Below are 27,674 nucleotides of genomic sequence, written 5' to 3'. Positions count from 1 at the left end.
TGCAAGACAGACCAGACAGACAGCGTAGATATTTGGAAAAGGAGAAAATAAAAATAAATATCAGGAGAAACTCCGATGCCCCCCCTCCCAATTCTCTCTCTGGATCTCCATTGACTAGTGATCGATTTACACACACACACACACACACAAAAATCTCCAAATCTAACGACTAACTCTGGGCTCTAACCACCAAGCAAGCAAAGCAAAGCAAAAGCTTCACCATGTTCTGGAAACTAGCCTCTCTCTCCGCATCTTCTCCTGTGAGTTTCCTTAACAGATCCCATTTCTCTCGCGTTCCATATTGGGGGCGATCTCTGATGGTCCGATTATAAGTAGTTGAAATTGGTTCTTCGTCGTTTGCATTAGAGAGGAATGTTAGATTAGCGGAAGGTTTTATCGGTAGGAGAGATTTATCATTTGCTCGGTTTGGATCTAATACAGGTGGATTCGATACTAGACAAGGAGGATTACACATTGGAAGAGCTTCTTGACGAGGAGGAAATCATTCAGGAATGCAAAGCTTTGAATAGCCGTCTCATTCATTTGTATCTCCTCTCTCTCTCTCTCTCTCTTTTTGTTTTTTTGCTTGGATGAGTTTATAATGAATGATTGTTTGTTTTGCAGTTTAAGGGATAAAGCTCGAGTGGAGCAACTGTTGCGTTATGTTGTTGATGAACCTGAGGAGGAGGAGGACGATGATGTTGATTCCAAACGTGCTTTCAAGTATTATCTCCTTCCATGGATCTATTGAATATTTCTCCAATGCTTTATTTCTAGCTTAGTGATGGTTCTTCTTCTTCTTCTTTTCTTAGGTATCCATTCGTCTCGTGTGAGATATTCACATGTGAAATTGAGGTTATTCTTAAGACTTTGGTGGAGGACGACCAGGTTGCTTTTTCATTCCTCAAGTTGCATCGTTTTATTTCGATTTAATGTATTTTTATCCCCTTATACTTGATCTCATTTGTTGGCTCTGATACTATCTTGTAGCTGATGGATCTACTATTCTCCTTTTTGGAACCGAGTCGTCCTCATAGTGCGTTGCTGGCTGGCTATTTCGGCAAGGTCTCTTTTTTTTTTCTCTTTACTAATAACAAGTATGTGTAACTGATTTTGTGGTCTGCCAGATGTGTTCTAATGTCTCTTTCTTTCATTTAGGTTGTCATATGCCTTATGATCAGAAAGACTGCAGCACTTATGAACTATATAAAAGTAAGTAATGCTGCTTTATCTTAGATTGCCTGATTATCTTTTTTCTTTTCTTTCTTTCGATCTGCAGTGTTTATCTTATTCCCTACTTGTAATTGTATTTGCTGACTGAGCTTTAGCTGAATTGAAAATTAGATCAAACTATAATCCTCATTTATTGTAATGGAATTTCTCTGAAATGCTGTCTGAAAGTGTCTAGGACTAATGTCCAGAAAAGGGTTTCTTTCTGGCTAATCAGTAGATTTTTAGGTGCATACTTGCTATTGTGAGCTTGAAATTGTGGCTGTTTCTGTAGTGCGTACATTGCGATGGGGTCAACTTGGTGTGACTAAATTGTTCAATTCAACTTCCACTTGCTGCAACGATACATCTTGATTACGTTGTCGAATCGTGGATTGCTTTTGGAGATATTTCACTGGTTGCGTTTCTAAAAATTGCTTTTGATGGTTTCAGGGGCATCAAAATGTGTTTAGCCAATTAGTTGATTTAATTGGAATAACATCCATTATGGAGGTAAATGGCTGTCTCAGACCCTCTGCAACTTGGTGTGACTTCATTGCTCATCTTTGCATATAAACTTCTTGTGACTTTGCGTAGGTTTTGGTTCGCTTGGTTGGGGCTGACGATCACGTCTATCCCAATTTCCCAGATGTGATGCAATACTTGGCTGATAGCGATTTACTTGAAATGATCGTGGACAAACTAGATCAATCAGTAAGTAATAAAAATTAAGGTTGCTCCTAAAGAAAAAGAGTCTTGAGGCTTTATTTTTGATAGATCTCCCTGGTCTAAAATTTAGTATAGTGAGAGGCTACCGAATGAAAAAGGAGGTTTATTGGGATTGTATCATTGATAATATTGTCGTTATTACAGAGTATTATTTATGCTCCCATTTTCTTACAACCATCTGTCACTTGAATCAGAGTCCTCCTGAGGTTCAGGCAAATGCAGCAGAAACATTATGTGCAATTACTCGAAATGCACCTTCAGCTTTAGCTACAAAACTCTCTAGCCCTGGGTTTGTCATCTTTGCTTTCATATTTGAGTTTCACTGATTTGAGTTTCTGCGGATATATGCAATAGTCTGACATGGTAAAACTCCTATCTTCTTTCTGCAGCTTCGTTTCAAGGATATTTGGTCATGCTACAGAAGATTCAAATTCAAAATCTGGCATTGTTCATTCACTTACTGTGTGCATCTCTCTATTAGATTCAAGGAGATCTGCTACTTCATCGTATTTCTTCAATTCTTTTAGAGGTCAACATATGTTTGAATCTCCTGCCCCAGTGTCCCAGGAGACTATTGGTGCCATGCTACCAAAGCTCGGTAAGTTGGTTTCCCATGCTATCAAATCTCCCTATTAAACACTAAAATCCTTTTGTTTTCTTCTTCTTTTGTTATAATATGGGACTGTATGCACAGGAAGTAATCATATGGATAACGCTCACCTTTTTGTTATTATTTGTCTAGTTTCTGCGTTCTCACATCTCAGTTGTACCCTATTGGCTCTGTTTCATTTTGGTTTACGTAGATAATGGGATATGGAAGTTCATTAATTACGTGGTTGTTGGAATTCCTTCTTACACTAAGTTTGATATGTAGGATTTATGTCTTGCAAGTTTTGTCGAATTAAGGCTTGTCTCTTCATTGTCCTCATATAAACAAGATTATATGACTTCTGCTGCAGGTGACATGCTTATGCTTCTCAATGTAGCATCGGACAGTAAAGTGTTACCTACAACTTATGGAGAGCTGAGGCCGCCTCTTGGAAAGCATCGCCTGAAGGTCAAATCCTAAATTTAATTTAATCATTTCTGAGAAGGAACTGTTGACTTTTTGGATGGTGTTTTGTGATTTTCATATGTGAATCACGGGCTCAGTTAGATTTATTTTTCTTCACAGATTGTAGAATTCATTGCGGTTTTGTTGAAATCTGGAAATGAAGCTGCTGGGAAAGAATTAGCGAGCTCTGGGACAATAAAAAGGATCCTTGAACTATTTTTCGAGTAAGGTTCTACTAAGCTTCAAACTCTTGGCCTGGATGTTGCATTTTCCTTGATATGTTACATAACTAAATACTTTTTTAACTTATGAAGGTATCCATACAATAACGCTCTGCATCACCAAGTGGAGAGCATTATTCTTTCTTGTTTGGAAAATAAGAGCGAAGCCATGGTTAACCATATCCTTCAAGACTGCAATCTGATATCCAAAATTCTTTCATCAGACAAAGACTCGGTTCTTTCTGGTGATAATCTGGTATACACCATCTCCGATTCTTCTTAAAATGGATTTAATTGGTTATTGGTAAGAGCCTTAAGACTTCTGGCTCAGATGATCATATGTTAAGCAAATTTGTCTTCCACGTTTTCTCCGTGATATGCAGCCTACCGTAGCTGCCACTGGGAAAAAGCCACCAAGGGTTGGATATGTTGGACATATCACAAGACTATGGAATAAACTTGTCCAGTTGAGTGGTAGCAACGGCTTGGTACAGGCGTCTCTTGAGGTTAGTATTACAACCCAAACAATCCTCTGTAGAGTGGATTGTTCACAATTTAGATCCATCAATTACATGCATAAAGAGTTTTATCATCATTAATTCTCTCCTTTTATACTTTCCTTGTGTTGCTGACGCGACATTACTCTCTCAAATCATCAGGAAAACAGTGAATGGAAGGAGTGGCAAAGTAGCGTTCTGCAAGAGCGCAACACTGTTGAGAATGTGTACAGATGGGCATGCGGGTACCTTTCGTTAACTCTTCTGCCTTATTAGTTATTACTGTGTTCTCCGTTGCCTTTATTTAGTAACCATCAAACTATTAGTCATTGCATACTCATAAAAATTGATTCATAAAATGATGAAAGTTTTCTAATTTTTTCTTCTTCGCCATACTCATGAGGACCTGATAGTTTACAAGTTCTCAATAGAAACTCGTTCATGTGCTTCTCATTTCTCACGATCAGAAAAACGAAGTAGTTGCATTGTGAGTCTATCTATATTGACATCCTGCTTACAAATAATAATAAATCTAATGCCACACACAGGCGCCCAACTACACTACAAGATAGAACAAGGGATAGTGATGAGGAAGACAGGGATTACGATGTTGCAGCTCTGGCCAATAACCTGAGCCAAGCATTTAACTACAGAACCTATGGAAATGACGATAACGAAGAGGTGTTTTTTTTACTGCCTATGTTTTTTTTATCCAATGATTTACTCGAGACACCAAACTAATAAGCATTGTTTTTTTCTCTGTATTCAGGACCAAAATACTCGTGACAGAGATGATACTGTAAGTCCTTCACTTTTTGGCCCTGAGATTTAGGGGCTGACGATTTATTAAAGATTTTAGCTAATTTTTTCTTTAACAAATTTGGGAGCCTAAATTTTTTATTTTGGGGACTTGTGTCTTATCCAATTTTCTTCAAAAATTTTGGGGGCTTAAGGCCAATGTTTCATTTGGATTTGCCCAGGACCTTGACTCTTTGTATGGGTTTTCACAATAATGTAAGCCTAAAAGCATTTTTATGTCTTTATGTTGTATAAACAGGATGCTTATTTGGACGATGAATCTGCTGAAGTAGTAATTTCATCCTTGAGACTTGGAGATGACCAAGGAAGGTGCGTTTGAATATCTTGTTCTCATCCGTTTCTTTAACTAAAATTAATCCGACATTATTTGGCTGCAGCTTGCTCACTAATTCGGACTGGTTCACATTCCAAGACCCAAGTTTCAGCGAAGACGTTAACATGAATGGAAACTCAAATGCCAACAATAGCAGCAGCAGTAGCAGCGACGATGAAGTTATGGTTGGAGAAGAAGAAGACGATGATTATCAAACCGAGAAACCGAAGGACATCATCTCTCCTGACAAACTATCAACATCAGAGAACAACGATGAACCATCTGAAATGCAAGTGACTAGCTCCGGTCTGAGCCCATCCATCGATGTACCAATGCTCGAAGCAGGGGAACCAGTTATTGCAAACGGTTCACCAACATGTGGAAGCAGAAGCTCGCCTCCTCCTCCGGCTCCGGGGGTGGTGAAAGCATTGTTTGAAGAGGATGTGGAGTTTGTGGGAGTGGAAGCAGAAGGGACAGAGAAAGCAATGGAGCAAGCTTTGAAAGAAGGGATAGTTGGTGAAGCTGGACCGCTGAAGCGAAACGTGGTTCAGAAAGTTGTTCCGGGAAACGAAAGCCAGAAGGAGAACTCGGGAGTGAAAGAGTTCAACGATGCAAATTTTTGGAGGGTTGATCAAGAAGTTGCTGTTTTGGAGTAAACTAAAAGTCAGTCTGCCCTTTTTTTTATCAATTTAATTTTTGTCTTTCATAATGTTTGTTATTTTTATATAAATTGATTTATATAAACCGTTTACAGTTATGGTTGCATGCCATCATTCCTTTTATTTTACACTCAAAAATAATTCCTATTTAACTCTGGGATTTTCTGTGTTGTAATTGGAATTTTTTTGTTTTCGACAGTACTTTTTGTTGCGGAGTTAAATTTCTTAAAAATACACAGACTGAATTTATTTTGCTGAAAAAATACACGAACTTTTTTGGCTTCCCAAAAAATACACAAACTAATTTTGATTGTCCAAAAAATACACGAACTTTTGAATTTTGAAGGTTTCACACCTCGATTTTAACGGTGTAAACAGTGACTAACAGAATAGTAAGACGCCGTTAGACGCCGTTAACTCTAACTAAAAAGTTCATGTATTTTTTGGATAACCAAAATTAGTTCGTGTATTTTTCGGGAAGTCTAAAAAGTTCGTGTATTTTTTCAGCAAAGAAAATTTAGTATGTGTATTTTTAAGGAATTTTCATATAGAGTTTGGATATTTCATATCCTATTCAGATGCTAAATATCTTGACCCAATACAGATCCAAAATTTATATTTGTAAACTTTCGGTTTGGTTTTGGACCGAATATTTTCGGATCAGTTTCGATCCAAGTTTTTGAATCCGGCTAAAATATCTAGACCTAATCTTGACATTTTAGCCGGATTCAAAAACTTGGATTGGAACTGACCCGAAAATATTCGGTCCAAAACCAAACCGAAAGTTTACAAATATTTGTTGGGTCCAAAACTCATCTACTTGAAAGAATTGAAACCAAAAAGAACTGATCCGAATAGACATGGGCCTAATAAAATCGATACAAATAGATTCAATCCGACAAGATCTTTCTGCTAACAATTTTGTTATTATTTTTGCAACATTTTTAGTTTTGTTTTTGTAACAGAAACATTTTTAATTAATATGAAACTTTCAATGTAAAATTTAGAGTTGTTTGTGAATTTTTAGATATATATGATAGATTTCGACTAAATTGGACTCAACAAATATTTGTAAACTTTTGGTTTGGTTTTGGAGAGAATATTTTTGTGTTAGTTCTGATTCAAGTTTTTGAATCCGGTTAAAATGTCTAGCCGGATTCAAAAACTTGAATCAGAACTGACCCGGAAATATTCGGTCCAAAACCAAACCGAAAGTTTACAAATATAAAATTTCGGATCTGTATCATGTGATAGAGAATGTGTTTTTTTCCAGGTCTTTGGGTCGGATTTGGGTCGTTTTTTTCCGGATCTGGATCTTTTAGATAGAAAATATTTGGTCCAAAACCAAACCGAAAGTTTACAAATATAAAATTTTGGATATGTTTTGGGTCCAGATATTTAGCCTCTGAATAGTATATGAAATATCCAAACTCCATTTGAAAATTCCTTAAAAATACACATACTAAATTTCCTTTGCTGAAAAAATATACAAACTTTTTAGGCTTCCCGAAAAATACACGCACTAATTTTGGTTGTCCAAAAAATACATGAACTTTTTAATCAGAGTTAACGGCGTCTAACGGCGTTTTACTATTCTGTTAGTCACTGTTTACACCGTTAAAATCGAGGTGTGAAACCTTCAAAATTCAAAAGTTCGTGTATTTTATGGACAATCAAAATTAGTTTGTGTATTTTTTGGGAAGCCAAAAAAGTTCGTGTATTTTTTCAGCAAAAGAAATTCAGTCTGTGTATTTTTAAGGAATTTTTCCTTATTCTTCGCTAAGATCATAATGGATGTTGTTGAGTGTTGACGTTGAGGTGAGGGAAAAAAAAATCATTACGAACCGTAACTTGCTCAGCGATTACGTAATTATAAACCAGTTGCGGCGATGTGGAGAAAGACTTAAGAACGCCATTAAAGAAGCTTCATGCAAGGTCCGGACCTCGATCAGATCCGTAAAGAGAAGACAAAGAGCGAATACAGCCTTAACCAGATTCCGTCACATTCAACATGCGAGAGAGGAATAAAATTGGGTCTCCCCCTCCAGCGGGATAAAAAAAAGGCTGTATTAAAGTTTCTAACGGTTAATAACATGGTAATTGCCCCTGCCAGTACCGGGAGGTTAGGAGAGTGAGTCGATTCGACGAGGCTAGCTTGTAGATTAGCATTTAGTTTCCGTCAAAGAATTGGATTTTCATACTTCCTTCCCCTTTGGTCGATTCAATCGGACCATTCGACGTTTGATTCTTTTTATCAGGGATACCGATGACTCTGTGAGAGGTGATCCAACCGGAGAAGACACAAGGAAAGCCTCAGAAGAAAACATGCAGAATCAATCAACACGCCCACAGCTTCGAATCGCAACCCAGAACCATCAACCCAGACTAACTAATAAGGCATGTAAATGGTAACACCAGAACAGATCATCTAAAGCCTCCTTTCTTCCGGTGAAGAAGACAAGAACATAAATTAAGATCTAAGCTTAATCTGTCCCGTTGAGAGAAGGATGAACTAAAACTGAAGGTTTAGACTATCATTTCAATCCATGTGTTCTATGTGTGTTTACATATCGGATATCTGTACAATGAAGGATGGTAGTTTTTAGTCACTTAATGAAATTTATTCAACTGATTTTCAGCTTGAAAATTTATTCTAGAAACAAAAACAAAAAAAAAAATCTACTATTCAGGAGACTTGCCCAAAAAGTTTTTTTATCATCATTTTTAAGATGTTTTGGTAGAGTTTTAAAATTAAAATTAATATATGAAAAAACTAACTCATCTTAGATTAGATTCTAAAATGTTTTACTTAAAAAAAATCATAACTTCCTAATTCACCTAAAATCATCTAAGAAAAACACTTTTGAAATCAAAAGTTACTTCAAATATTCTCAAATACTATAATTGAATACATCTCTCTTCATATAATCTCTATCCTTCAGGGATCTAAGTCATCCCGGTTTATCTTTCATTCTCATCTCTATGATCTTCCTGTGAGAATTGGAATGCAAGCTTGGGATGAAGGAGGGGCTGGACGATGGACGGTACTCCGGAAGAAGACGGCCTGACCTGAACCGGACTCCACAGGCATTGCACAGCGTTTTAGGCCCACAGGGACCTTCCCTCCACTGTGGCGTCTTGGTTGCCTCGCAATGAGTGCACATGCGGATTGTCCCGTCCCCGTTGAATGATTCTGGAGTGTCAGAGTCTGACTTGTTGTTCTTCTTCTGGCGTTTCTTCTTGGGGGCATTGTCGGAAGGGAGGTGGTAAGTTTCAGAGCCTGAATCATAATCAGGAGATGCAAACTGCTGAACCATCTCTGATGCAAATGACTTGAGGGATCTGAATGTGGGCGGTGTGGGGCGTTTGCGCAGCTTGCTTCTGGTGCCTTTCACTGGGAAAGCCAGTCTCTGGATTGGGTTTTGGAACGAGACAGAACCATTCTCGAGAACTGAGACTGCGTTTGAAGACTGAAATAGCGTTGAGACTTTGACATCATAAAGGCAGCTATCAATGGTAGAGGAGACTTCCGAAGAACTCGACTGCTTCTGCACGCATTAAGTTAAAACTCATATTCAGAAAGAAAAAAAAAACATATTCAATGCAACATAAAAAGAAGGAGAATGATTTCAAATCAGATTGACAATGATTACTATTCCTATTTCTTCTTGTTCTACATATACACACTGACTGATAGATTGATAGAATGACTGATACATAGACTAAAACTACCATAGTAACTTATTACACCATACACACACCAGGTACTGAGCTGGAAACAATTCTTATCCATGGTCATCCGACTCAAGAATGACATAAAGACACACTTCACAGTGCTTTTCTCATATACACTTCTACATTTGCTTTCCTAACTGGGTAAGAAAATAGGGCTTTTGTTCACCTAAAAAAACAACTTAATAACCTCTTACATTGCCTAATTATTTCCTCCTACAAAATGCTTATTCTAGTTGCGTAAATGATGCATATGATTCTTAGACATTTACACACTATTCTAACATAACGCAGTAAAAAAAAAAAGCTGTGGAAGCTTGAATCAATAAAAGAATGATTTTAACAAATTATTTCCTAATGAAACAGATAGTGTAGTCGTGTGAACAATCTATCAAATGTAAATGCCTAAACACTTTATCAAAGTTGCATATATGGAACAACTGAAATAACCATTTCCTCTTATTGTTTTTAAACGTATCTGATTAAAAAGGCTATTGAGTTTTGAATGCAAAAACGGGAACACTATCAAGAGACATGATGGCATTAAAAATAAACTCACCAAAGTGGGGACAGGCTTCTTCCTCTGGACTCCCTTGGAAGCGCCACGGTGACTAGTAGTGAACTGAGAGGAGAAGCTGGTGAGGACATCCAAGGGTGGAGGCACGAGGTTTTCGAACTTGGCATCCCAATCTCCCTCCTCCTCCTCATCATCATCATTGGCCGCCGTTTCCATGTCCTCTTCAATGTGATTCATGAGATCATCAAAGAAGTCATCTGATAAACCCTTTAACTCCTCTTCCTCCTCTTCTTCAGGTAACCACGATCCCTTATTCATTTGCTTCACACCAAACTGTCACCAAACCAAACAATCAGTTTAAGCTTTAGTCTCTCAACATAAATTAGCAAATTCTAATTTGCAATTAAATCGAAGTTTTTTTATATTATTATTCATTGTTTAGGGCACACAACAAGATAACAATAAAAGACGATTAAACATTTTTTTTTTTGTTGTCTCAAAACGTTTCCAAGAACGAACCACAAAAGAGGAGAAAGCCTCCACCTTTGGAGAAAAGGGAGAGAGAGAGAGAGAGCCAACGAACCTTTCCGTTACAGATGACTACACAGAACGCATTCCCCAAGCGCGAGCCGAAAGGAGAGACAGAGAGAGGGAGAGAGAATCTAAAATTGTTTAAATTTGGGGGTTTAGGGATTACAGAACTGAGAGGGAGAGAGGAGGAAGAAACGAGTGAAGGGAGGGAGAGAGGAGAGTTAATATACGGTCATGCACACGGAGTTTTCGATAGGTTTTTTGGTAAAACAAAATGAATTTACACATTTCATTCTTTTTTTTTTATAACTTCTGACCGAAATTGTCAAAAATAATTAAGTAGGAAAGGAAATAAATTTTGTAATTTTTCAAAGGTTGCAGGTGATATATGGACATATATTAATTGGATAATAGTCAATTAAGCATATAATTTATTTACTAAATCTCCTTTTCTACAGAATATACGGCTCCTACTATGAAAACTTATCTTTTTTTTTTATCATCTATGAATTTATTAAAACATTTCAAACCAAACTTACAACGCAAAGCCGACAAGGATCGTAATCTTTTCGGAGACTAAAGCCGGCGAGTTCACAGACCGAACATCCCGGAGATAACAAGAAACACATGATTAAACATAAGACCAGAAGATGAACTCATAGCTTTAAACCCAACATAACTAAAACTATGAAAACTTATCTAGTTTTTGAGTTTTTGCAACAATTAATGCTATATGTTGAATAAAATTTGTACGTGGTGGAGCCTAGGAAATGCGTGCGAGTGATACAAAAATCTAAGCAACACAGTTACACAGGTTAAAAGTTTAGTTGTAATTTAATTTAATTTTAGCTTTTGTTTTTTGTTTCATAAATCATTTAATTATAATATTTAGTCGACTAAATAACAATTGCAAGTAATGAAAAACTGGGATAGAAATCTAAACAATTAAATAAAAATTAGGATGGATCTTGTAAAATTTAAATAGAGCATTTTCTCAAAATTATTCAGGTTTTTTATTTAATTTTCTGGGTTGATTTTATGATTTAAAGTTTAGGGCTTACTTGTTATGTCATAAAGTTTAGTTTTTACTTTTAAACTCATTAAAATCTAGACTATTTTTATTTTGATATAAATTTAAGATAATTTCATAACTGATGATGATGCAATATAAATTTACGAAAAGATGTATATTTGTATTTCATACATGTTTTCTAACTTAATTAGAATTAAACCTTGATTGGTATAGCTGATGACAAAGCAGTATCATTATGTTACAGAAAATGAGTAAATGATTCATATATAAAATTAATATATGATATATTTATATTTATATTTCTAATATATATATATATATATATATATATATTTAGATTAATATTATAAATTATTTAACTTCAATATTCATGTTGATAACTGATCTAGTAAATTATGTTTTATTTTGTCTTTTTATTTAGATAGTATAAATTTTGAATCAAAATATTCTCCTTTTCAATAACCAAACTAAACTATCATTAGGTAACTTAAATTTAAACAAAACCCTTATTGTAGCTGTGAAAAAAGCTAAGTGGCATTGAAATCATTAAAAACAAATACAATTACTAAAATATCAACAAAATATAAAGAAAAAAATAAATATTATACTTTATCAACAGTTTGAATTTAGAAACTGCAGCAAAAATAAGAAATTACAAAACATTAACTATGTATTCTCGTATACCAGCAAAACATTAATGCTTTAGATGTGAAAAATGTTCCTTCCAATTTTTTTTTATATAAAGAGTGTAATCTTATTTACAGATGCAATATCTATAAAGATGAGGTTTTGATAATCGATCATGTAAATATAATTTTATTATTTTATATTTTTAAAGATGATAGTGTTTTGCAAGACTTTTAAATTCTGTTCTTAGTAGTTTGTACAAAACTTGCAAAATTTATTGGGAAGAACAAGGGAAATAAAAGGAAATTTAATCTTACACTAGAATATCAATTCTCTCTGCAATTTAGATACTAACAAATTTTTTAGCTAAGTCTGCTATTTTGACAGCTAAATAGTAAGTCTATCTAAAATATAGTAGTAAGTCCAAAGTATATCAGCCAAATCAGTAGAAACAACTCCTCTCAAATTTATTTGTTTCAAGATTTATGGGACAACATTTGAGACATCAATTCATTGGCCTTTGAATTCCTTATCGTGTCATATGTAAATTTGACATCCCCTGCAAGAGTAAAGAATAATGATGCAATTCAAAAAAGTTTGGGAAAATGCAAATTCAGCATGTCGCAATATTCCACTGATTCAGACTTATAAGCCAACATATTTGAGAGATTAAAGTCGTAGAAAACACCAGATGACTTGATGTCGTAAAGAATGAAGACCGGAGGAATACTAGCACTACCCTGCAAAATTCAATTTGGTCTAAGCAATAAACGAGAAAATCTAAATGAAGAAAATTCAAAGTACTTCCGATCAAATGGTGTATTTACTCCAATCCACTGGTTTACTACCCACTGCCTTGAATTACTGTTGATCTTTCTAACATTCCAAAAAAAAATCTTCATATTTACAAAGGGAGATAGTTAGAACTGATTGCACTCTCCTCTCAAGAATAAACCTCGGATAGAAAGAACATTTTTGTGACCGCAAAGTTACAAGATGCACAAGCATTGTTTAAAATATATTAAATTTTAAATTGTAAGATTGTATTAATTATCATGCTCCACTCATCGCTACCTTGCAAATTTTGTTGTTAATAACGATCGCCTTAGCAAAATAAAAGTGATGATGAAAAGAAAATGACGATGATCGACACATAGGGATCCGATGTTAAAATGCATATGCATTAGGCATACTTATATATTTTCTTTTGTCAACTTGTTTTTATCAAGGTTTTTAAAAGGGAAAATTCCTTAAAAATACACGGACTGAATTTCTTTTGCTGAAAGAATACACAAACTTTTTAGTTTCCCGAAAAATACACAAACTAATTTTGATTGTCCATAAAATACACGAACTTTTGAATTTTTGAAGGTTTCACACCTCGATTTTAACGGTGTAAACAGTGACTAAAAGAATAGTAAGACGCCGTTAGATGCCGTTAACTCTGATTAAAAAGTTCATGTATTTTATGGACAACCAAAATTAGTTCGTGTATTTTTCGGGAAGCCTAAAAAGTTCGTGTATTTTTCAGCAAAGTTAATTTAGTATGTGTATTTTTAAGGAATTTTCAAATGGAGTTTGGATATTTCATATACTATTCAGAGGCTAAATATCTGGATCAAATACATATCCAAAATTTTATATTTGTAAATTTTCGGTTTAGTTTTGGACCGAATATTTTCGGATCAGTTTCGATCCAAGTTTTTGAATCTGGCTAAAATATCTAGACCTAATCTTGACATTTTAGCCGGATTCAAAAACTTGGATTAGAACTGACCCGAAAATATTCGGTCCAAAACCAAACCAAAAGTTTACAAATATTTGTTGGGTCCAAAAATCTTCTACTTGAAAGAATTGAAATCAAAAAGAACTGATCCGAATAGACCTGGGCCTAATAAAATCGACACGAATAGATTCAATCCGACAAGATCTTTCTGCTAACAATTTTGTTATTATTTTTGCAATATTTTTTAGTTTTGTTTTTGTAACAGAAACATTTTTAATTAATATGAAACTTTCAGTGTAAAATTTAGAGTTGTTTGTGAATTTTTAGATATATATGATAGATTTCGACTAAATTGGACTCAACAAATATTTGTAAACTTTTGGTTTGGTTTTGGACAGAATATTTTTGGGTCAGTTCCGATTCAAGTTTTTGAATCCGGCTAAAATGTCTAGACATTTTACAATTATAAAATTTCGGATATGTATCATGTGATAGAGAATGTGTTTTTTTCAGGTCTTTAGGTCGGGTTTGGGCCGTTTTTTCGGGATATGGATCTTTCAGATCGAAAATATTTGGTCCAAAACCAAACCGAAAGTTTACAAATATAAAATTTTGGATATGTATTGGATCTAGATATTTAGCCTCTGAATAGTATATGAAATATCCAAACTCCATTTAAAAATTCCTTAAAAATACACATACTAAATTAACTTTGCTGAAAAAATACACGAATTTGTTAGGCTTCCCGAAAAATACACGAACTAATTTTGGTTGTCCGTAAAATACATGAACTTTTTAATCAGAGTTAACGGCGTCTAACAGCGTCTTACTATTCTGTTAGTCACTGTTTACACCGTTAAAATCGAGGTGTGAAACCTTCAAAATTCAAAAGTTCGTGTATTTTATGGACAATCAAAATTAATTTGTGTATTTTTTGGGAAACCAAAAAAGTTTGTGTATTTTTCAGCAAAAGAAATTCAGTCTATGTATTTTTAAGGAATTTTCCCTTTTTAAAATTGGTCTAGGCGGCACCTAGACGCCGTTTAGGTAGCAACTCGGTTCTCTCCGAAATGATTTTCTTAAAATCTGATTTATTCGATTCAAATTGGTTTAAACAGTTCTAAATCACTTAAAATCGATTTAAATTAGTTTGAATATATAAAATTAACTAATAATGTTATTATAAATCTATAAATTTATCTTATTTTCTTTTGTTTTGTATATGTAATTTTGATAATTCATAATAATTTTATAATTAAACTTAAAAACTAAAATATGTCATATAAATGTATAATATATAAAATAAATCAATAATTTGCTAACGTCTAGACCTCGTCTACACTCTGAATAATCTGCCTAGTCGCTAATCCTCTATAAAACGTCTAATTATCATCTAGTACATTGTGTTTAATTGTAGGCGGTAGCAGGAAAACCAATCATACCACTGGTACATTGTGTTTTTTTTAAGAAAATCATTACAAATCACTTATAACCGTTCCAAATATATTAAAATCAAAAGCGGGTATCAGCTAGTGTTTGCGGTTGCTGGAAGATAATTTCTAATGAAAATAAATATAATATTCAATAAAACTGTTAAATTGAAATAATATAAAATTTAAAATGTATACATATTATATTTTAATTTATATTATAAAACTTCAAAACAGAAATATTTTCTATAATTTAAAAAAAAATTAATAGTATAATTTTATAAATAAAGTTTTACATTTACTATAATATTATAATTTTTAATAATTTTATAATTATATAAAATGTAAATATTGTTAATAATATTTTATAGATGTTGCATTTATTAGTTAACCAGTCATAAGAGACCTGCAAACAAATTAATTTCTAACCGATGTACCAGCCGTACAAATCTTTGAAAAATACTTAATCTGTTAGACTAGAGCCTTACTCAATCACAAGTATGAGTTTCGTAAACAGTGGAGTTTCAAGGGACAAAAAAATGTTACGTGCGTGTGAGTCAGTGGTGGAGGCAGGTTAGAAGGAAGTGGGTCATATAGTAAAATATAGTAAAATAGCTTTCTTGACCCTTGTGATATTTATGTTAACTATAGAATTGACTCTTGCCAAAGATTTGGCTGCCTCCGCCACTGGCGTGAGTTTGTGGTGCTAATAATAAATGTAATATATATCATATTGTATATTTTTGTGTATATGTATAAATTTAATTACATAGTTTGTAATTTTCAAAAATAATATGTACTAGATTTTGACCCGCGCTTTTAAAGCGCGGAATATTTTACGATGAAAAATTTCACTAATAATTTAACAAATATTTTGGTAAATTTTAAAGAGTGTATATTTAAAATATTTTTCCATTTAAATCAGTATTTTTAAATTCAACCCGATTGTGATTATACCGGTTAATCCGGAGATCTGACAATTTAATTTATGTTTTTAAAATATTCATATTAAAAAATCACTAAAATCCGAGACTAACCGATTGAACTGATGGATGACCGATATGTAATCTAATTGGATTTAAATTGTAATAGCTTCATAATTTGTAATCTTATAATCGAAATTTTAAAGTTCACTATTTTGCAATTTATGATAGTGAACTTTAAAATTATGACGTTTCTACAAAATTTTAAAGAGAAAATGATAGATATAAAATAACTAAGATTAATTATTGTATTATTTGGAAACATTGATAGTAGTATAAAAATATATTGTTTGGAAACATTGATAGTAGTATAAAGAAATAAATATATTGTTTGGAAACATTGATAGTAGTATAAAGAAATAAGTATATTGTTTGGAAACATGGATAATAGTATAAAGAAAGGAACATAAAGTAATTTAATGTATGTTTAACTATAAAGTATAAATGTGTATTTAATTTAAAAACTTATAAAATAAATGTTAGGTCCAACAGAATGTTTCTGTTTTAATAAGATAGATTGCGTAACATAAAACAATACAAATATTGAAGATGAGAGTACTTTTTCATACTTTTGCCGTCAACCTCCCAGTCATAGTAGTCCGGCTCATCAGTAAGGGTCATTGAGACGAGATGACTGTGTAAGTACCGAACCTGTGTTTCTGATATTGCAGGTCTTAGATGCCAAGTCCCTTCATAGAAGAGGCCACTCAGTGTTGCATTCACTCCAATCCCCATTGATGGAGACGAACCAGAACCAGAACCAGGAACTAAAATCAAACAAAACTTAAGTATTTGAACTTTAATTTTTATAAAAATTTAGTTTTGCTTGTATTATTTAGAAAAAATCAGTTTTTTTTTAATTTTCTTATGTTTTATGCAGTTTTCAAAATTATTGTATACTTTCTAGTTTTAAAAAGTTTTAAGTTAATTATTTGAACAAATAAAAAAATCATGAGAAATTATGATTTTAGAAAATATTATTTCTGATTTTTATACAAGTTTTCTGTTATTTATTATAGTTATTTATTTTTAAAAATTACACATTAGTACTTTTAATCTGTAAATGAATAGTTTCAATCATATTTTGACTTGAGGAACAAATAAGTTAAGTTTAAGATTTTTTGTGATACATATGTCAGGTTGAGAATTTAAAGTGTTAATAAAAAAATTGGAAGTTTAAAATGTTAAAACACCACTCTCTGTTTACATGTACTCATATTTTGAGTGTTTTTTTTTTGACGAAAAAAAAAAACACTCAAAATATGAGTACATGTAAATAGAGTGTTAGAATCAAGTTTCAGTCACATGAATAAGGTTGGTAAGAATATTCGAGTGTTAGCATAATGTTTTTATTTTCAGAGGAAAAAACACAGCATAAACAGAATCAGCTACAACAATACATAGCAATTATGTATTCTAAAGTAGCTGTTTATAGTTTTTTTAAACCTGGACTTTCCTTTTGTGATGAATATGTGGATCTTGTGTCAAAACAAAATCATCTTCATTTATTTTCTGTCTTCTCATTTTTTTCTAAAAAAATCTTAGACAGTTTTTCTCTTTTAATATATGATTTTTAGGTAAATACAAAGTCTTTTCTTTTTGTCGATGGTTAATTTTGCTATACAGATTATGAGAAATATTACAAGACGATATTACAGCCGATAATTCTATCTGTTTTATGAGAATTCACGCCTGACTGCATTATCCTGAACCGTCTCTATGAGATTCATGCCTGACGGTACTCCTTGAGCCATGCCGAAGATTTCATGTATGTTTTTCTCCATAAATCTGCATAATTTGTTTTGGCTGAGACTCGAAATTCAGACCTCTTAGTGTTGAAACATTAATGAATTTTTAATCATTTATGACCATTAAATAGAATAAACATTCTATTAATGATCAATCTAATCCACTGACCAAGACTTTTGACTGAGATTAGTCAAAGTTTCGACTTGTTCCATGTGATATGACTTTTTGTTTTTAATAAATTTCTAGGAGGCACTAAATTTTGGATAGTTAGTTCAGACCCATATTCGGAATTGTGCTAAATGTTACATATGCGGTCGATCTGCGCCTAGCGAATTAAGAGAAAATCAGAGATTAGTCTGAATTAATCAGAGATAATTTTATGCACTTATATATATATATATATATATATATATATATATATATATATATATATATATATATTTTTTTTATGTAAAGAAATTAATAATATATGTCATAGCCGAGTTGGTTTGTGTAAGTACATAAGTGATGGAGGTCATGGGTTCTACTAGCACAGTTTGGGAGGTTATGGCTGTTTTTTTTCTTTTTTCTTTAATGAACGAGAAAAAACAATAATATTCTTCATCTTCTACTTTGGTCCTCTCGATCAGAAACCCTAATTTTCCGGATCTAATTTTTTTTCTTCGTGAATCTAGGCCATTCTGTCTCGTTTTTCTTAGATTACACTCATTTATAACAGATTTTAAACTCAACACATGATTTTAAGCTTGTAAGCTAGGAAAAAGTTGATTTTTGGTATGGAATCTGATTTTGGGCGATTTGGTGCAAAAAACCATGGTTCCTTACCGATTAGCGATTAAATTCCGAGTAAACATCCATATCGACCGCGTTTTAGAACCTGGATTCAGACTTACGATTCAGATTTTGAATAGTTAGTTCAGACTTAAATAGCAGTTTATAGTTCATGTCAAATACTTTAAACTAAAATTAATTACAAAAGTATAATATTTTTGTAAACCAACTAGGTAGTTTATTACTGATAAATTTTATTTGATTTTTGTTAAAGTAGATACTTTATAAATAAGTATAAATAATTTCTAGCAATTATGATCACAGATGCATATATTTTCTTTTACACTCTTACACTCGCCAAATGGGTTTAATCCCCTCCACTTTTGAAGACACTGAGCTGCACACACCATAGATTCACAGTTTTCTCCTTCTGTCGTTATGTACTCACGACAAACATTCGCTTCTGTTTCATTTGCCACCATCCCTAAAAAATAAAAAGGTGATGAATGAAAGTACTCTAAATAAAAGAGAAGAATTATGGAAAAGATTCTTTTCAGATTTGATGTTAATTGTAAAATAAACCTAAAACAAGGATGACCATAAGGATTGCAAGAACAATAGCTTTTGTCATTTGTATAATGCAATAAAATTGATGCTTGAAAACAAGATGACAATGAGTGTAACAATCCTAGTGTATGTGGATAGATATATATATTGAATTAGAATACATCACAGAATACAAAATATCTACAAAAAATCAACTAGTAATCAAGTTGATGCTGTAAAGGGAAGAATATATAAAACAAAATAAGAAAAATATATTAAATTAACTAAAAAGAGAAGTAAATAAAAACATAACAGAGTTCCAAAAAGTATTTTAGGCAACCTTAAACGCTAGACCTTAAAAGACAGTAACGATTTCTAAACCAATTAGAAAATTACAATATTATAAAATAAAGAATATAATTTACTATTCATAATTATAATAATTAATATATTATAATATAGAATATTATGGAAATAAATAATATAAATTTTGTCATTTATGAATAAAAATATTCAATATAAAATATTACCTAAAGGTATATTAGTATATTGTTATAATTTATAAATGCTTAAACTGCCAAACTAACAATCTACGTATTTTCTCTTTAGCGTCTAACACGTAATTGATACATAAATAAAAAATTAAAGACAATGAATGATTTTTGATAGGAAAAGAAAAGATATAATAATAATTATGTTCTTCGTGTTCTTTTGACATTTTTTTTTTTTGCTAAAAGATTTAAATTTTAATGTTGACAGTGGGTGGGATTTGAACCCACGCCCTTTCGGACCAGAACCTTAATCTGGCGCCTTAGACCAACTCGGCCATATCAACTTTGTTTCTTTTGACATCTTTCCAGACATATTTTACACACACAATTTTAGTTTTCTATATAAAATAAAAAGGTGATGAATAAAAGTACTATACATAAAAGAGAGGTTATAAAAATATTTTGTATTTTTGATGTGGAAAAAAAACCTAAACGAGGATGATCATGAAGATAGCCAAAATATTGGGTTTCATCATTTTTTATGATACAACGTAAACTTGACAATAAGATGAAAATGAATGTAAAATAATGATAACTAGATTTGGACATGCACAATCGTGCGGGTGTTAATTTTCTTCTTTTATTTACATAAATATATAGTTTTTACTTCAAAAATGGTATATATTATAATTACATATATGTTTCTATGCATTATACATACATAAGTATGTTTTCAACATACTTTTTTCATCAAATCAATTATATCAAAATGTAACATGTTTTTGTATCTTTGTTTATATTTTTTTGTTTGTTGAATAAGTGTTTTATTTTTATAAATTTTTAAAATATGTAGTTTGGTAAAATAAAAAATAATTTTGCATCACGAAAGACATGATAACTGACTTCAAAATTATAAAGTTTAACAAAAATTCAACTTATATCCTTTTTAATTATAATTAAAAATTAATTGATTAAACAATTAGTATTTGATTGTCTAGAGCTGATTTCATGTTTTGTATAAAACATATAAATGATATATATTTTCGATATATAGGGATTATTTGATCATTCTGTTAAGAATATTCTTTTTAAAACGTTCAAGTAACCGGATATTTTGTGATTTAATTTTTCGATATATAGGAATTATTTATTTATATTATGGCTGCAACAGTTTAAAAAAAAAACAGTTTTTGTCTAGAGATGATTTCACGTTTTGTATATAAAACATATAAATGATACATATGATATGATTTTAACTTTCTTTGGTCCAAAAGCAGTTTGTATATAGTGATACCGGATCATGAAATAGTAAAGACAGTTAGAATATTACTTTTCAGCATAGATGAGAATACTATATGATTACACCTGCCCTGATAAAAAAAAAATATATTGCATGTAATATATCTTGCACGTAATATACTTCGAACTATAGGATAACATTAGTGGTTGAACAATAGGATAATGTATTGGTTTATGTTAACCCTTGGCGATTTTGTAGGAGTATAAGGAATATATTATGGTGATATTTCTTAAGTAATAAATGAATGACTTGTGATTTTTAATTAGGATCCATTTTTTAAAAATATCACACATGACTTCTCTTTTAGTATAATAGATGTATACGTGAATGTTACATATATATATATATATGTAATGTTTTCATGCACCATGTGCAAAAATAAAAGTTTTAAAATATAAATTTATTTTAAAATACAAATTTTGTTAGTTTTTGATTTTGTTAATTTTTGATTTTATTATTTGCTTACAATATATAATCTTAATTTAATCATATGTAAAAATTTAAAATTAAAAAAATATTTTTATTCAATGTATATTTAGTAATATATATGTATATCTTTTTGTAAAATATATTAAATCAAATTTTGTAAATGTAAGAGAAAATTTTGTTAAGTGTATAATTATCAAAACATAAAACTAAATAATTTTCTAAAATTTATGGATATTAAAAATAAAGTAATAGTATTGGATTAGAAAATTACATTTAAAAACTGTATAATTTTGAAGAATTGTTATACTAATAATAATTATAAAATAGAATTAACTTTTGAAAAATCCAAAATAATATTATATTTCTTTTTATAACATTATATTATTTATTGCTATATTAATGATGATCTATGAGTTATTAACATATTTTAAAAACTTACTAAAATACAAATCAACAATAAATGTAAATGTCTATGTCACTATTTAAAGAATTTTTTTTAAAAAAAATGCATAGTATTTTGAAGATTGTTTTGTAACAAAAATTATATACTTATAAAATATAGCTAAATAATATTTCGAAATTTTAATTATTATTATATTTCTATTTAATTTATTATTTATTGTTATATTAATTATGATATATAAATTATTACCATATTTTAAAAACTTACCTTAAATGTAAATCAATATTAAATGTAAATATGTCATAATTATCTATAAGTTATTACCATATTTTAAAAAATTATCTTAAATATAAATCAACACTAAATGTAAATATTCATGTCATAATTTATTTCAAACCATGTCATCAATGTTAGTGTGTCATGTCATAATTTTTCTTTCAAAATTAATATGGTCATGATACATGTCAAAATCACTTCTCAAATATAGACTATGAGATATATATATATATATATATAGTCTATATTTGAGAAGTGATTTATATATATATATATCTCATATAAGGATTAGAAAATATCATTTGATCAAAAATATCTTCAAAAATCTACTAGTAATCAAGTTCATGTGGAAAATGGAAGAAATATAATAAAACAAAATTAAGAGATACAAAAATTATCTGAAATGGAAAGTAAATAAAAACGTAAAAGACCATGAATAATATAATTATATGATACATGAATCAAGACTTAAGAGTCATTATATCATTTTATTGAAAATAAGGTTAAAATCATAAAAATATTCACTAAAAAAAAGAATTTGATAAATATAATTAACTTTGATTTTAATAATACCATTTCTTGTTGACAAAAAAGAAAAATACTTCGTTAGTTTGACATGTCAAAAAGTTAGTGAAATATAACATTGGAATTTAATAAGGTGGTGGTTCATGTTTTATAAATTACGCCAATATTTTTATACAATTGGTTTTGTTTTGACCAAAACAATTATGATTTTGTTTTTCTAGAATTTTATATGCATGTGATTATAATATTTTTTTTTATTTTCATTTGTAAAATCTAGGGAAATTGCCAAAACGGAACAAAAATTCAGCATGGTTGTTCCTATAGTATAAAACCATCATTTAGTTGTCCCTTTAATATAATTTCTTTCATAATCCCAAAACTAACCTTTGATAAATCTAATTAAACACATTAAACTAATACAATTTAAAATAATAATAATTAAAAATGTTTAAAAAGGGTATTTTTTTTTAAAAAAATAATTTTTAATAAAAATAAACTTTTTAAAACTTAATAAAATAAAAATAAAAAATAATTTACAATTTTTTTAATTAAAAAACAGTTTACAAAGTTTTATTTTTTATAAGAAGTTTAAAATGTTTGTAAACTTTTTAATTTTATCAAAAATTTTAATAAAATAAAAAATTAAAATGTATTTTTCTAAAGTTTGTTTAAACTTTTATTAAAAACTTTTTGTAAACTTTTATTTTTATTTTTATAAAGTTTACAAATTTTATAAATTTTGTTTAAAGTTTTTATTAAACACAATAAACTAAAAGAATTTTTAAAAAATTAATTAAAAACGTTTTAAAAAGGGAAAATAAAATAAAACTTTTATTTTTTTTTAATAAAAATAAACTTTGTAAAAATAAAAATAATTTACAATTTTTTAATAAAACGTTAAATAAACTTATTAAAAACATTTTACAAAGTTTTATTTTTATAAAAAGTTTAAAATGTTTTTAATAAAATTTTAATTAAATAAAAATTTTAAACTTTATAAAAATAAAAATAAAAATTTACTAATTTTTTTTTTAATAAAAGCTTTAAACTAACTTTATAAAAAACAATTTACAAAGTTTTTTTTTATAAAAAATTTAAAATGTTTGTAACCTTTTGAATTTTATCGAACTTTTTAATAAAAATAAAAATTTTAAAAATGTTTTTAATAAAACTTTAATAAAAATAAAATTTGTAAACTTTATAAAATAAAAATTAAACTTTACAAAAAATTGCACCTAATTTCAAAACACCACATGTTGTATAGATATGTATCATAGAGAATAAGAGTTTGTGAAAAAAAATCAAAAGAAAAACTATGGAAAACCCATAGATTAATGAAGAAGACAAGGTATAGTCATTTTTTAAAAGTTTTTGACAAGTAAAATCGAAAATAACACGTTTTAGGAAGTTAGAATATTTTTAGGAGATTTTTAGAATATTTCCTTAACTGAATTTTTTATTAATTTTCGCAAAAAACAGGTATCTTATCCGTAGAAGGCGCCTTCTAAAAGTTTAGAACATTGACAAAAATCTAGAACACGCTTTCTACTTTTAGTAGACGGAAGAGTACATTTTAGAAAACACATTCCGCGAAATTTAGAATACTTAATAAAAGTAGAAAATGCTTCCGGAAGAAAAGTAGATAGCTTTAGGATTAGTAGAATGCGCATTCCACTTTCTTAGAAAATTAGTAAATAGTAGAATGTACTTTCTAAAAATAGTAGACGAACGTGTTTATTTTAGAAATCGCTTTCTACTATACCATTTTCCGTAGAAGGCACATTCTACCTTTAGTAGAACGTATTTTCAAATTTTTATTTATCAACTTTTTGAAAAAAATAAAAATACCAGCATGTGTATATAGGTGTTTTATTAATTCTTTATATTTTTAATTTTTTTTTTGATTCACAAAAGTATTTATTTCATTAGTTTTCAGAAATACAAAGGGTAAAAAGGAGAAAAATTGGACAAAAAATGATTTATACCAAAGGGACAACACCCTTGTTTTTTTGTTCTCTATTGGCAATTTTCCCTAAATCTATTCAGTTTCTTACACGTTTCAGTCACACAGTTCCGACATTTTTCATTAACCTTATATAAAAAGGAAGGGGACACTTTGCTTCAGTGGCCTTTCCATAGGGAGAATTGCCAAGTGTGACTCAAAACTTGGAGTCAAACCCAAAAGAATACCTCAACTTAGGTCAAATGCAAAAGTAACCTAAAAAGCTGTTGAAATTACAACTATCTCCTTGTGAACAAACAAAAAAACGGATTTTTTTTACGTTTTTACCCCTTGCAAGTCGTCTGTTTAGACGACTTGAAAATAAGTCGACTTGAAAATAAGTCGTCCAGACGACTTAACTTAAAGTCGTCTGGACAGTTATTCTTAAACATAATTTAAAAATTTTGTAAAAAATATTTTGATAAGTGAAAAATTGAAATTATGTAATTAACATATGTCTTAAGAGATATAAATTAATATATAACAAATTTCAATTGTTTTCAGCCCAGATGAGTGAAAGTAGTGAGTCATGATATTCTTTAGTTTATGTTTCATCAACATATATTGTAGTATTGTATGTGTTCTTAGGGTTAGATTTTGGAAAGCATTAAAACCGTTTTTGAAAATTTTTAAAATTACCTAAGTGTGTTCATTTCTGTGTATAGTAAACACTATTGAAGTATAATTTGATTTTATAACGTGGTTAGTAAGTTAATTTAGTCATTTTAGTTTAGGGGTTCATTTTAGGGTCTGGGACGACTTAATATTTAGTCTTCTGTGCACAGACGACTAAATATTAGGTCGTCTGATGTACATTATCAGCCAGAATAAGTCGTCTAAACCGGACCAAACCTTAAAGTTTACCAATGTACTTTTAAAGCTAACCGGATTATTTACCCAATATATAAGGTGATTTTTTTTTTTTCATTTTCCGCGAAATTCAGAAACCCTAACAGTTCTCTCTCACCGGCGATATCAAAGGCGATTCGAATTCCCACTATTTCCGAACAAACCATCGTTCTCAACGTCGGCTATCTATCTCACTTCATTCTCACCGTTGTCGCCGCAGCTTCTTCTAACCGTAGCGCCGCCGATTCCTCTAAACCCTAGCGCCCCCGCTTCCACTATTTTCGAACAAACCGTCGCCCTCGCCACCGTGCTCACCAACGTTCTCACCGCCGCTTCCTCTAAACACTAGCTAGCACCGCCACTTCTTCTAAACCCTAGCGCCGCCGCTTCTTCTCTGTAAACCGTAGCGCCGTTTCTCTGTAAACCCTAACGCCGATAAGTCATCAATCTCGAGGAAAAGATGAACATAAAACGTTGTCTCTATCAATTTACTCATTCTCACCGTTTCACGTTTATTTTTTCAGATCTATAACCACAATGACGAGTACTCCAACTCCTTCTGCGACTAATCAGGTCCGCTTGAAATTTTTTTACTGGAAGACTTGTAAGTAAGTCGTCTGGAAAGTCTTCCAACTGGACGACTTAGTAGACGACTTAAATATAAGTCGTCCATTTGGAAGACTTTTCAGACGACTTTAATATAAGTCGTCAACTAAGTCGTCCAGTTGGACGACTTTCCAGACGACTTATATTAAAGTCGTCTACTAAGTCGTCTGGAGTAACAATTAAGGCGTGATTGATTTAGCTTGTGTTCTGACTTCTATTGTTGTCTTTGATTATTTTGCAGATAAAAAGGATAGATATTCCAGAACTCCCCCGTAGGTTATACACATTAGGGGAAGAGCCAGAACCCCAGCATAGCATTTCGTATCATTCGGATAACAACAGGTTGCATGCTGTTCTTAAGGGAGTTCTCACTGAGAAAGAATTTGAAGAGCTCAAAGAGTCGAGATTGGGAGTTTTCATCAAGTTCAAGGAGCATGGATTTGGTTGGGCTTCAAGGCTGGTTCATCACATGCTCTGTTTAAAGCTGAACATTAAGAAGAAGTACGAGATGTGGTGTCTCGTTGGTCCAGAACCTTTGAGGTTTTCACTGTTAGAGTTTGAAATGATCACTGGTCTAAACTGCGAGTACATCGAGGACCTTGACACACCAAAATGTGATGTTACCCCAGAGATGGTTTCTTTCTAGGGGATGATGGGAGTTCATCTGGAAGCTGGGCCAACTACTGATCAGATAATAGATGCACTGAAGAGATGCGGGGATTGGTCCACGGAAGATCGCAAGCGGCTCGCGTACCTTTCCATCTTCACTGGATTCATTGAAGGGAGAAAGTTTTCAACCGCTACACGAGCTACTCTGGCAAGGCTAGTGATGGATTTAGAACGGTTTGAGAATTATCCATGGGGGAGAGTCTCGTTTAAGGTGCTGATGGACTCTTTGTGGAACAAAGAGATTACTGGCTGTTACACCGTGGATGGGTTTATACAAGTTCTTCAGGTCTGGGCGTACACAGCTCTGCCGGGAATGGGTGCTAGTATTGGTAGTCCCAGATTAAACAGTTCGCTTCCACCGCTTCCACCGATTCTGGCTTACGATGGCAGCAGAGGCCGCAGATCCATGAAAGCTGCTATCTTGAGTCAGATACCTTTCCATCTTCACTTAATTAAGTCGTCTGGAAGGTCTTCCAGCTGGACGACTTAGTAGACGGCTTATTATAAGTCGTCTGGAATGTCTTCCAGCTGGACGACTTAGTAGACGACTTATTATAAGTCGTCTGGAAGGTCTTCCAGCTGGACGACTTAGTAGACGACTTATAATAAGTCGTCTGGAAGGTCTTCCAGCTGGACGACTTAGTAGACGACTTATAATAAGTCGTCTGGAAGGTCGTCCAGCTGGACGACTTAGTAGATGACTTATAATTAAGTCGTCTATTTAGTATTTTGTTTCAAATATCTAACTCGATTCTTCTTCTATTTACTGCAGACCCGCGTGATCAACTTTGTTGAGAAGGACATTAGTGAAATGTGGCCAAAATGGGACTCTGAGGTTGAGGACGTGCCCGCGGAGAACATCATTAAAGTCATGTATGATCGGAGACCGTGGAAGTGGACCATGGATTGCTGGGAAGTCACTGGTACAAAACGTAAGGTTGTGACTCCATCGAAAAGAGCCAAAGAGATGGTTGTGGT

At 31.5% G+C, this 27,674-nt stretch overlaps 2 protein-coding genes and 1 non-coding gene across 3 annotated transcripts; 1 reads left to right on the top strand and 2 right to left on the bottom strand.

The window, feature by feature from the left end:
- Positions 1-18: 18 nt before the first annotated feature.
- On the top strand, positions 19-5,599 carry LOC108849569 (uncharacterized). Its single transcript, XM_057009203.1, has 19 exons — positions 19-260; positions 442-545; positions 625-723; positions 813-888; positions 991-1,065; positions 1,159-1,212; positions 1,663-1,722; positions 1,807-1,923; positions 2,133-2,227; positions 2,328-2,536; positions 2,898-2,995; positions 3,113-3,216; positions 3,307-3,469; positions 3,597-3,719; positions 3,873-3,955; positions 4,259-4,391; positions 4,480-4,509; positions 4,768-4,838; positions 4,907-5,599. The coding sequence occupies exons 1-19, from the start codon at positions 222-224 to the stop codon at positions 5,496-5,498; spliced, it is 2,325 nt and encodes a 774-aa protein (XP_056865183.1). The 5' UTR covers positions 19-221; the 3' UTR covers positions 5,499-5,599.
- A 2,667-nt stretch (positions 5,600-8,266) lies between these two features.
- Positions 8,267-10,501, bottom strand: LOC108829745 (GATA transcription factor 11). The gene is made up of 3 exons (XM_018603342.2): positions 10,334-10,501; positions 9,793-10,083; positions 8,267-9,049 (listed from the first exon to the last, which is right to left on the bottom strand). Exons 2-3 carry the CDS (start codon positions 10,066-10,068, stop codon positions 8,453-8,455), a joined length of 873 nt encoding a protein of 290 aa, XP_018458844.2. The 5' UTR covers positions 10,069-10,083; positions 10,334-10,501; the 3' UTR covers positions 8,267-8,452.
- Positions 10,502-19,896: 9,395 nt separating this feature from the next.
- Positions 19,897-19,981, bottom strand: TRNAL-AAG (transfer RNA leucine (anticodon AAG)). Its single transcript has one exon. It is a non-coding gene; the product is annotated as a tRNA-Leu (tRNA).
- Positions 19,982-27,674: the final 7,693 nt, after the last annotated feature.

Source organism: Raphanus sativus, chromosome 4, assembly GCF_000801105.2.
Source record: "Raphanus sativus cultivar WK10039 chromosome 4, ASM80110v3, whole genome shotgun sequence".
NCBI classification, from domain to species: domain Eukaryota; kingdom Viridiplantae; phylum Streptophyta; class Magnoliopsida; order Brassicales; family Brassicaceae; genus Raphanus; species Raphanus sativus.
The sequence above is the reverse complement of the archived record's forward strand: the minus strand, read 5'-3'. Positions and strand labels throughout refer to the sequence as shown.

Coding starts and splice junctions, on each gene's coding strand:
- LOC108849569 (XM_057009203.1), top strand. CDS start 222: ATGTTCTGGAAACTAGCCTCTCTCTCCGCATCTTCTCCT. Junction 724..812: donor GATTCCAAACGTGCTTTCAA/GTATTATCTCCT, acceptor TTCTTTTCTTAG/GTATCCATTCGTCTCGTGTG. Junction 2,996..3,112: donor TTGGAAAGCATCGCCTGAAG/GTCAAATCCTAA, acceptor TTTTCTTCACAG/ATTGTAGAATTCATTGCGGT.
- LOC108829745 (XM_018603342.2), bottom strand. CDS start 10,068: ATGAATAAGGGATCGTGGTTACCTGAAGAAGAGGAGGAAGAGGAGTTA. Junction 9,050..9,792: donor AGAAGCCTGTCCCCACTTTG/GTGAGTTTATTT, acceptor TAATGCGTGCAG/AAGCAGTCGAGTTCTTCGGA.